Source organism: Xyrauchen texanus, chromosome 22 (genome assembly GCF_025860055.1).
Source record: "Xyrauchen texanus isolate HMW12.3.18 chromosome 22, RBS_HiC_50CHRs, whole genome shotgun sequence".
In the NCBI taxonomy this organism is placed as follows: domain Eukaryota; kingdom Metazoa; phylum Chordata; class Actinopteri; order Cypriniformes; family Catostomidae; genus Xyrauchen; species Xyrauchen texanus.
This window is the reverse complement of record NC_068297.1, coordinates 6663760-6675594: the sequence shown is the minus strand read 5'-3', so window position 1 is coordinate 6675594 and position 11835 is coordinate 6663760. Positions and strand designations below refer to the sequence as shown.

The following is an 11835-nucleotide window of genomic DNA, read 5'->3' as shown; positions in this document are numbered from 1 at the left end:
ATATATATATATATATAATTTAATATACACACACAGACATACAAATATATATATATATATATACACATAAAAAAAAATATATATATATATATATATATATATATATATATATATATATATATATATACACAGTGGGTACGGAAAATATTCAGACCCCTTAAATTTTTCACTCTTTGTTATATTGCAGCCATTTGCTAAAATCATTTAAGTTCATTTTTTTCCCTCATTATTGTACACACAGCACCCCATATTGACAGAAAAACACAGAATTGTTGACATTTTTGCACATTTATTAAAAAAGAAAAACTGAAATATCACATGGTCCTAAGTATTCAGACCCTTTGCTGTGACATTCGTATATTTAACTGTGCTGTCCATTTCTTCTGATCATCCTTGAGATGGTTCTACACCTTCAATTGAGTCCAGCTGTGTTTGATTATACTGATTGGACTTGATTAGGAAAGCCGCACACCTGTCTATATAAGACCTTACAGCTCACAGTGCATGTCAGAGCAAATGAGAATCATGAGGTCAAAGGAGAACTGCCTGAAGAGCTCAGAGACAGAATTGTGGCAAGGCACAAATCTGGGCATGGTTACAAAAAAATTTCTGCTGCCCTTAAGGTTCATAGGAGCACAGTGGCCTCCATAATCCTTAAATGGAAGACGTTTGGGATGACCAGAACCCTTCCTAGAGCTGGCCGTCCGGCCAAACTGAGCTATCGGGGGAGAAGAGCCTTGGTGAGAGAGATAAAGAAGAACCCAAAGATCACTGTGGCTGAGCTCCAGAGATGCAGTCGGGAGATGGGAGAAAGTTGTAGTAAGTCAACCATCACTGCAGCCATCCACCAGTCGGGGCTTTATGGCAGAGTGGCCCGACGGAAGCCTCTCCTCAGTGCAAGACACATGAAAGCCCGCATGGAGTTTGCTAAAAAACACCTGAAGGACTCCAAGATGGTGATAAATAAGATTCTCTGGTCTGATGAGACCAAGATAGAACTTTTTGGCCTTAATTCTAAGCGGTATGTGTGGAGAAAACCAGGCTCATGGCTCATCACCTGTCCAATACAGTCTCAACAGTGAAGCATGGTGATGGCAGCATCATGCTGTGGGGGTGTTTTTCAGCTGCAGGGACAGGACGACTGGTTGCAATCGAGGGAAAGATGAATGTGGCCAAGTACAGGGATATCCTAGACGAAAACCTTCTCCAGAGTGCTCTGGACCTCAGACTGGGCCGAAGGTTCACCTTCCAACAAGACAATGACCCTAAGCACACCGCTAAAATAACGAAGGAGTGGCTTCACAACAACTCCGTGACTGTTCTTGAATGGCCCAGCCAGAGCCCTGACTTAAACCCAATTGAGCATCTCTGGAGAGACCTGAAAATGGCTGTCCACCAACGTTTACCATCCAACCTGACAGAACTGGAGAGGATCTGCAAGGAGGAATGGCAGAGGATACCCAAATCCAGATGTGAAAAACTTGTTGCATCTTTCCCAAAAAGACTCATGGCTGTATTAGATCAAAAGGGTGCTTCTACTAAATACTTAACAAAGGGTCTGAATACTTAGGACCATGTGATATTTCAGTTTTTCTTTTTAATAAATGTGCAAAAATGTCAACAATTCTGTGTTTTTCTGTCAATATGGGGTGCTGTGTGTACAATAATGAGGAAAAAAAAATGAACTTAAATGATTTTAGCAAATGGCTGCAATATAACAAAGAGTGAAAAATTTAAGGGGGGTCTGAATACTTTCCGTACCCACTATATATATATAAAACTGAAATATCACATGGTCCTAAGTATTCAGACCCTTTGTTAAGTATTTAGTATATATATATATATATTACAGGCTTATATACAGAATAAATAGGGCTTCAAAAGCAATGAACATATGCAAGAAACTGTACAGGACTTGCTATGTTGTAAGAATACTTTTATTCTTAAGTTTAATTTCACATCCACTCTCCTTCTTCAACATCCAATACAAATGTATAAATTCTACCTTATGACAATCTTGTAGATTTGTGTTTGTGCATATGCTTGTGTGTTGTGCAGCTGTTATATCAACACATGCAGTTAGTACTGGAATCATGCAGCATTTGGTCAGTATTAACATACATTAAATCAACCCATCTTGGAGTTGTTTTTCCTTTTAAAATACGCACAGTTCTCAAATCACTTGTGTGCAGGCTTCTAATATACATGTTATAATTTTAATTCAGAAGGGTGCTGCATGATTTCAACTCCATATAATATTTTGTTTCTGATAACTTTCTTCAAATTAAAAATAGAAGTAAAACAAAATCAATAAAGAATGACCCTTATAAAGTCTCACATAACTTCCAGAAAATATACAATCTTGTAACTTGCATCCATGGTCTATAGGGTCAGTTAACCTTGTAATCCCTTTAATGTTCAAAGGAAAACAAAAAAGTGACCAAAACGAGTGTTAGAGATGTTTTTTTTTTGCACACTTTTACATCTAGATGTTTCGAAAAAAAAAAAAAAGGACATGATAACATTGATGGCCTATGTCTCTTATGCTACTTATGCAATATGTCACATGACATGAGTTCATATGCGTTCTGAATGAGCTCAAAGTGTCACGAAGTGGATAGTTGTGTTCAATTCAACAACGTTGCCCTCTCCCTGCAAGATCTGGTAATGTGGCAACTCGTTTACACTATTCCTTAACTCTTCCAAATCTCTTCCAAGATTAATCAAAAGAGGCGCTGCGGTCAAATGATTAATGCTGTAAATGAGCTGATAAACTGTCTCTTGTCTCCAAGAATCCAGCAAAACCAAGCCATACAGAACAACATTCAAGCTGAAGAGATCACTTTAGTGCTCTTTGACTTGTTCTAAGTGGCTTGAGGTTTAATTAACCCTTTTAATATTTTTTTTTTGGTTGATTTAAATACTGTTAAATATGTACACAGATCAGATACTGTTCATACACTATACACATACATTAAATATGTATATATTTTATATTTATAGATATATACACACAAATAACCATTACAAATGACAAAAGGGGCTGTTCAATATAACATCAACAATAAAAAAACAAAATCAGTAACATCCTAATCAAGAGAAAACCAAATTTACAATCGTAATAATGTGTGATACATAATGAAAACTTGCAAAAAACAAAAAAAATAAAATAAAATACATAAAGAAACAGCGGCAAGTGTCACCGTTTTATAAAAACAAATTCCACATAAGGAGTGAAAACAAACTCTGAAATAAAGGTTAACAGCAAGTGTTTTAAATTAAATGTACTGCTCCACAAACACCATTTCCACAGAATTCTCCAGACATCTCAATTTGTTTCGCCGTCATATCATCAGCTTAAAAAGAAAACCTCAGCGCTTAAGAGTCCTCTGTACAAATAGAAAAAGTTGTGGCTGATACAATGGCAATCAAAACGAATTGTTTTCCAACTATAAATTTTCCAACTATAAATTTGTTCTAATTTTTCAATCACTGTCACTCCAAGTACTGGGGAACTCGCTAGCTAGTGATACCAGCTATGATAATTATTAAAGTAAAACGCAATGCAACATCCATTGGCGATTGACAAAAACAAAAAATCATTTCTGTTCACTTTTCTGCCCACTGTACAACAACTGCACACAGAGCATCTCAGGTATGTCTTTGATCATTGTGGCTCTCAATTCTGGACGGGAGGAGTCAGACAGCATGGGGCGTGGCTACGCAGGCAAGAAGGTGTGGTCTGTCTTTGACAGTGTAGTATGAGGAGTCCTGGAGTGAGAGCAAATACTGTGGAGTGTTCAGTAGTAGTGCGTTTCGTGTGTTTGTTCTGAAGAGTCAAGTCTTGTTGGCGGAGCCAGAAGAACGGCGGAGCTTCATGGACATCCGGCTTTTGCTAGCACGAGGTGACATTGCCGAGGCAAAGTCGCTCCCGTCTACCTGCATTGCTGGACTTTCGGCCGGTTGACTCTCGAGGCATGAGCCTGTGGGGAAGAGAAAAGGGTGGATGGAGAAGAAAGAGCACAGATATCAGACACTCCCTTCTTTTTTAATTCAAAAACACTATATTGCTGTGCAATGCTACATTTGATGCACTGTTTCCAAACATCTATTTGAATGTAGAATCTCACGAAAGGGGTAAAGGAACAGCCCAAAAATGAAAATTCTGTCAACATTTACTCACCCTAATGTCAGTCCAAACCTGTACGACTTAGGCCACGTCCACAATAAGGGGCTGTTCAGACCGAACAAATTTTTAAATTTGTTAAAAAAACCTTGTAGAACAGTTTTTAACCCAACTAAGGGTCTAAAAAAAAGCATCACTCTTGCGTGAAACGGTGCACAACTGTCAAACAAGTCCATCTGCCGCATGTTTACATTCATAAAATGAAGATATTTTCATTTAATTTTGTGGTTCATAAAAGAAAGTCCAAAGAGTAAGAAATGACACAAGAATTTAAAATTTTGGGTGAACTCTCCCTTTACTTTTAGCTTTAAATGACTGGGTTTGTTAATTAGAATATGGAATACAAAATAAATAAGGAGAGGTTAAAAAGGGAAATAATTATCTTTATTGTACTTGAGATATTTTGACGTTTTTTTTGGTAATCTCAAATCGTACGATTTGAATAGTAAAAACCTCTCCAGCTAATTTTAACCAAAACATGTCAATAACTTTGCCATGTCACTTTAGTTACTGTACTTCAGGTAAAATGTACTTGATAACATACTAAAATGCATGGAACCAATTGTATTTTTGCAGAGCAAAATACGTGTAAAAACTCATGAGAGGTTAATCTACCAGTTCATTGTGGGTGAATTTCCCATAGCAAATCAGGGGGATGCTGGGACTAATCAATGCTGAGATCTGACATGTCGTCACTTAGTTGAGACCAACAGGGGTGTAGTTACAATATCTCAACACAAACTACAGTGTAAAAGAGGAATGGGGGAGAAAAACAGGAAAAAAAAAAAAAAAAAAGAATATGGTACTTCGCCTATTTCAGTTTCAGCATACCATTCACAGCTAGCGTGAAATACCTTCCGTTTCAAGCCTTGGCCCTTTACCTTGATAAGCCCAATGTTTTCTAGTGGAGGTTTGAGGAGGAGTAGAAACAAAATCACAGCATTTCTCTCTTAGGTGGGAGAATGGACAGAAAGGGTGACAGGAAAATGGGAGAATGCAAATCAGGAAGTGAAGGAAAGGAAGAGTGAGAAAGTGTTTTGGGAAAAGGAAAGGAGAAAAGGGAAGTAAAGATGAGAAGTGACAGGCATAGATGTGGGATGTAAGAGGAAGTAGAGAAAGAATACCAATAAATGAGATAAAAGATAAAGGTGTAAGCAGGCTTATGAGGGAAATCAGTAGCATGTGGACACAAAATACAAGACAACAAATGTAAGAGCTGATCTCTCAACTCACTCATGAACATTTATTAATCAATTGCACATGCACGCATGCTCACTTATACAGATGCAATTTAAAACTGCCCGGATTACCACCACCCACTAGTAAGGGCTGGGTAAAAAACAAATATATAAAATTATTTTCTGATTAAAGGAATAATCCGGGTTCAATTCAAGATAAGAATTTACAGCCCAAGCCATGATACTACTTCTAAAGTGATGTTTTTTAGAGGATTGGATGCATCATAAGAATTTCAACAGAATTTGTAGCATAATATTGATTACAACAAACCTCCTTTTCTTTTAAAAAAGCAATAATCAAGGGTATAAAAAGGCACTTACAATTGAAGTGAATGGGGGCCAATCCAATCAGTAAATGTTAAAATACTCACTGTTTTAACAGTAAAGCCACAAGACCTAAAAAATATTAACAGTTAACATGATTTTAGTGAAAATATCGAACTAAATATCGAAAATCACTTACTAACTTTAGTGTAAAGTTATATAAAATATCTCCACATGGAATGGGAATGGGTTGGGGCACCCCATAAAAAGAAGGAAGGTTATTTATTTTCTTATAAAGATTTTTTATTTTCTTGTAAGAAATACGATATAGTGTTTCTTCAAGAAACGCATCTTTCCCCGCAGGAAGCTGAAAAATTTGGAAAGATATGTGGTGTACATGTTTTCTTTAGTGCTGGCTCAAGAAAGAGTAGGGGAGTCATTATACTGATAAATAATAATCTACAATTCAAATATCTCAAACAGAGCAAAGATACATTAGGGAGAATCATTATTGTTTTAGGAGAAATTCAGGGGCAAAGGTTGATTTTGGCTAATATTTACGCACCTAACGCTGATGATAAGGGCTTTTTTATACATCCTGAAGGGATGTTGCAAGCCGCTGGAGACTTTAATCTTTTGAAGGACTCAGTCCTTGATCATAGAGAATCAAAACTGTGTAAGCCCTCTAGAGCAACACTGACGCGTCACAGGATGTGTAAAAATCATGGTCATGCAGATATTTGGAGACTTCTGACCCCATCTGGTAGGGACTATAAATTGTTTTCATCAGTCCATAAGATTTATTCTAGAATAGATTTTTTTATAAGTTCCTCATTTCATCTGTTGTTGACTGCTCAATTAGAAACATCACGCCCTGGTGTGTTTATAGGTCTTGCCACATACAGAGAAAAATAAATCATATATTTGGCACTTTGAAGTATCCTTTTTGCAAAATCCTGATATCCAACAAATGTTAAAGACTGAAATCAATGTTAATATGCAAACCAACTGGTCCTCGGTGTCCTCTGTGGGTGTGGCTTGGGAGGCAATTAAGGTGGTTCTTAGGGGTCGGATCATACAGTATGCCTCATTCACCAAAAAATCCAAAGCCCGAGAACTCTTGGATTTGGAAGGGGATATTAAAAGTGCTGAAGCAGAGCTGAAGCTCCAAATGTCGTCTGACGGCCACAGAGAACTGACCCATTTGAAATATAGATATAATACTATTTTGTCACAGAAAGTGGAGTTTTGATTATTCAGGGCAAGACAGTCATACTTTGAGTCAGGGGACAATGCTGGGAAGCTTTTGGCTAGATATATAAAGCAGAGTGTCTGCTGGTGGTGAAATTTGTACCATGGCCATTTAAATTAATAATGATCTTGATCTTTATAGTTCCACGTCTTTGTCTACTGATGAAGATATTAGAAATGTTGTGGATCCATTAGAACTCCGGTCTCTGCCATCACACTTGACGCCGAAAAGGCGTTTGATATGGTAGAACGGGAATATCTTTTTTACATTTTGGAAATATATGGGTTCGGAAATACTTTTATTGGATGTATTAAGTTACTTTATAGACACCCTGTAGTGGCGGAAAAAACAAATGGATTAATTTCAGATTATTTTACTCTGAATAGGGGCACCCAGCAGGGTTGCCCTCTTTCCCCATTATTGTTCTGTCTTGCCCTGGAAACTTTAGCAGCCGCGATAAGGAGGATGATTTTCCAGGGGTGATGGCGGGAGGTATGGCGCATAAGCTTTTACTTTACGCAGATTGTAATTTATTATTTGTCTCCGACCCCACTAGATCTATGCCAAGCCTCCATAGAATTATCAATTCCTTTTCAAAATTCTCAGGATACAGAGCTAATTGGTCTAAATCCGAAGCTTTGGCTCTGACTGCTTTCTACCCAGTAACAGCTTTTCAACTGGGTGCCTTTCAGTGGCCCAAACAGGGCATTAAGTATTTGGGCATCTTATTCACAGCAAATGTATATGGTTTAGTTAGTTAATTTTAACACTTTAATAAAAAGGTTTTTGAGTGATGTGGGTAGGTGGGCTTCATTACATTTATCGATGCTTGGGAAGGTTAATATTATTAAAATTAATTGTATTCCAAAATTTAACTACCTGCTACAATCTCTTCCTGTAGATGTCGGTGACCTTTATGAGAATGGAGTATTGAGATCTTTTGAAAATGTATTCAACATTTTGTGATTCCAAGATCTCAATTTTATAAGTATTTACAGCTGCGCAACCTGCTCTGCACTGTTTTTGGGAGTAGCGCACAGGTTTTTGCAGGTTTGAAGAGGCTAGCTAGGTAACATTAGTTATGATTACATTAGAGCACAACCCTAACTGATAGGCATTTTCAAATACAGTCTTGTACCTTTATCTTTTTCTGATTTTTAAATACTTTGTCATGTTTCATCTCAGAGCAGGTTGGTTTGGCTCAAGGCTTATAATGATTTAATTAAAGAAATATCCATAGAAAAATAAATAAATGGGAAAAATACTTCTGGAGCACATGCTCCTGAAAAAGTGAGCAGTCAATGTTGGTCAATGCTGCTGTATGATCCATATGACAGCTTTTTACTGTGCAATTCTGACACTTCCATTCAACATTCACAAAGACAGACAGAAAAGTGGAATAAAATCAGAGGGTTAGGTGAGTGAGGCTGAGAGATCATGCCAAACACAGACATGACTTCAGAAGAGTGATGTCTTAAAAGACAGAGGTGAAGAGTGTAAATGTTGGTAAAGGCTAGGTATCTGCCATGAAAATGCCATGCAGAGGAACATTGCAGACTTCCCACTGAACAAAATACATTAAGAATGAAAGAACATGGAAAAGAGGAATCAGTCTAGAAAAAAAAGATAAAGCAAATAGATAAGGAGCATAAGCTCATTACAAGCCAAACGAATGGATAAGACAGTCAAAAAGCATAGAGGCATCATCAGTGTAAGGGTTTTCCAGGAATCTTACCTTCAGATATACACAAGTGATTGATTATGATCTGAAGGGGGAAAAATAAGATACAAAAAATAATAATACATACATAAATAAAAATTATAAAAATTAAAATAAATGGGTATAAAACAAATAAAGAAAGAAAGTATAATGCTCATTTGGGTTAAGAAGGTACCAAAGGCCCACAGAGGACAAATTTGAACACAAAACCAGAATAAACAACTCTTAAACCTGAGTGAACCACCACCCAGAAGGTCGTTTTACAGTCCAAAAGCTGCAATGATTGAACAGGCATGTATTCGTCTTCAAATTATGACAGATCCACAATGCTCAACTATTTGTACAGTAATCACATCCTTCAGTGATATTTCACCCAATAATGAAAATGTTGTCATCATTTACATTATTACTTATGTTGAAAGAAAAGGTTCATACAGGTTTGGAACAACAAGAGGGAGAAAATGATAACTTAATTATATTTTTTTGTAACATGGGAAAGAAATGTAATGAATTCAATTGAAATATTTTATCTGCCCTTGCATTTGATTTCTAGAAGTCTCTCCCACAATAATAGCTCGGTGCTATTTTTGGACTGCCATGGGTGGAGGATCAAGTTTAGCTGCCATGTTCATTTTATAATAAAACAAACAAAACTGTCCTAATGTTTGTGTGAACAGAAGTGATTGGACAGAAAGATATTTAGGCAACACAACTGAAAATTATATCGGCTTGTATCAACAATGACATGCAACTCCTGGAGTGAATTTCTGGGACCAGATGAAATGTTGAAAAGTGTGGCTGAGCTGTGAACGAAAGATCAAATGAATCCTACCTGCTTCAGAGGGGAGATGGTGGAAGGGCGCAGGGCAAAAAACACGTGCCGCGTAGTCCTCAAATGTTGTGGGTTCCAAGTGGTGCCGGACAATTGTCTCCAAGTATCTTGCTCTTTCTTCGTAGCTGATTATGCTGGAGTTAAGGTCAAATGAGGATTGATTTGCAGTTTTCAAAAGAAACACAAAAACCCACAAACCCTAGTAAATTGATAGACTTGCATTTGCTGGTTCACAAGGGGTCAAACAGTTATCCAGGATGTCATGGGTTAAGGAAGCAACAATAAAAATTCTCCCATCATATTTTAAACTATATTACAAAGCTGTCATTGCTTTATGTATAGTGACATTGGGTATCAATGGACATCTTACTGTCTGTGTTATTCGGTTATGAAACTTTATGGTATTGAGTAAATGGAAGGGATTGGATTAGGCTGCTGTGTATGGGTTTAAAAACGGAGGGATTTTGTTAATGGGGACGATTTGATTAAGTAGTCCGGTGGCATATGTTCTATGCTGCATTCATAACTCTGTAAGCTAAAAGCACAGGGTTTGAATCAGTTTTACTATCATAAATGAAAACTAAAATGAAAACAACTAAAACATTTCTGGAAAAACAAACTAAACTTAAATACATTTTCAAACTCTAAATGTAACTCAAATTAACCAAATATTACACTGAATTTTAGTTTTTGTAACACAGTATATTATAACATTTGAAACCTTTACAACCTGCCTTTAAGCAAGAAAATGCCACTAGATAATGGTAACACTAGACAGCTTAAAATACGCTTAACAAAGTTAACTTTAACCACAACAACTAAAACCAAATTAAACTGAAGTTAAAAAAAGAAATAAAAAATAGAAAATGATACTAAAGAGTCAACAAACAAAAACTAAACTACAATGGAATGACAAACTGAAAACAAAACACAAATAGAAAATTAATTAAAAGTTAAAATCTATAATATCCCTGGTTAGGCTCCTACATAAAATAATAATAATAATAATAATAATAATGAAAACATGAAAAATCACAACACGCCCCTAAGAAACTTAGACAAGTTAACTTTGGCTGCCCTATAATACTAAAACTTAAACAAAAACAAACTAAACTAATACCAAAAGTCAGAGTAAGAAATAACAAAAATTACATTTAAAAAAAGTTAAAAATAAAAACAAAATTTTTAAATCCTGGTTTGGATGTCACATGAAATAACACTAAATACATTATGGGATTTTTTTAAAAACTAAACTAAAAGACATTTTCAGTAACTCCAAAACGATATATATATATATATATATATATATATATATATATATATATATATATATATATATATATATATATATATATATATATATATATATATATATATATAATGACACTGAATTAATTTATTTTTAGTACCATAGTATAAAATAAAAATGAAAACATGAAAATGCCATCTAGGTGTAACGCTAGAAAACCCCAAGAAATTTTACACATATTTAAGCATATTTAAATGATATAAGTTCACTTTGGCCTAAAATACTTAAACTAAAATAAAACTAAAAAGAAGCTTAAAAACACTTTAGGATAAAAACTAAATTAAAACCAACAGTCAAACCAAAAGAGTAAAAAACAAAACGAAAACTCAATTGGAATGGAATTCAGGAAAAATATATTGTAATTAGAAACTGTAATTAAAAACTAAATTACAAGTTCAAAACTATAATATCCCTTGTTTGGATCTTAGATAAAAGTAAAAAAAAAAAAAACTTTGTTGGAAAAAAATAATAAAAACAAACTTATGAAAATTTGTTTAACTCACAAACTAACAAATATAAAATAAAAATTACATTGAATTAATCTTTGTTTTAGATTAACGCTGTTTTTTATAGAATATGAAACCATTGCACCTTACCTTCATTAAACAAGAAAATACCACTAGATAGCACTAACATTAGATGGCCCTAAGAAATAAAAAAAAATAATAATAATTCACGCACACACACACACACCTTAAACCTAATGAAAATTACAACTCAATTGAAATTAACAAGTCAATTGAAAATGACAGTAAAGAAAAGACAGTGATAGAATGAGACATCCTGCTGGGATCAGGAAGGGGGAAGATATTCCAGGCTCAAGCTCTCAGGGTGTTTCCTCTGGTGAAAAGGCACATGTAGTGAGCGTCTCCACCAGGAAACTCAACACTCACGCAGATCTGTTGCTTGCCTTTTCCTGTCTCCAGCAGACCTGCTTCCTGCCAATGGGTCCCACTAGCTGAGAGCGAACTATGGCAAGAGTGGGTGAGAGGTTCCCACAGTGGAAAGCAGCTAGCTAAAGTATGTGGGTGTGA

At 35.6% G+C, this 11835-nt stretch overlaps 1 protein-coding gene across 7 annotated transcripts in view; it reads right to left on the bottom strand.

Moving 5' to 3' along the window:
- Positions 1 to 1927: 1927 nt before the first annotated feature.
- Positions 1928 to 11835, bottom strand: part of LOC127662255 (ral GTPase-activating protein subunit alpha-1-like) — an 82259-nt gene continuing 72351 nt past the window's right edge. For 4 of the 7 annotated variants that reach the window (XM_052153375.1, XM_052153374.1, XM_052153379.1 and 1 more), the window contains exons 39-40: positions 9493 to 9617; positions 1928 to 3983 (exon numbers count right to left, since the gene is read on the bottom strand). In XM_052153375.1, the coding sequence (XP_052009335.1) occupies positions 3838 to 3983; positions 9493 to 9617 (271 nt within the window). In that variant the 3' untranslated portion in view covers positions 1928 to 3837. Of the gene's footprint in view, positions 3984 to 5017; positions 5136 to 8675; positions 8707 to 9492; positions 9618 to 11835 lie in introns of all 7 variants that reach the window. The other 3 variants (XM_052153378.1, XM_052153380.1, XM_052153381.1) reach the window with 2 other exon arrangements.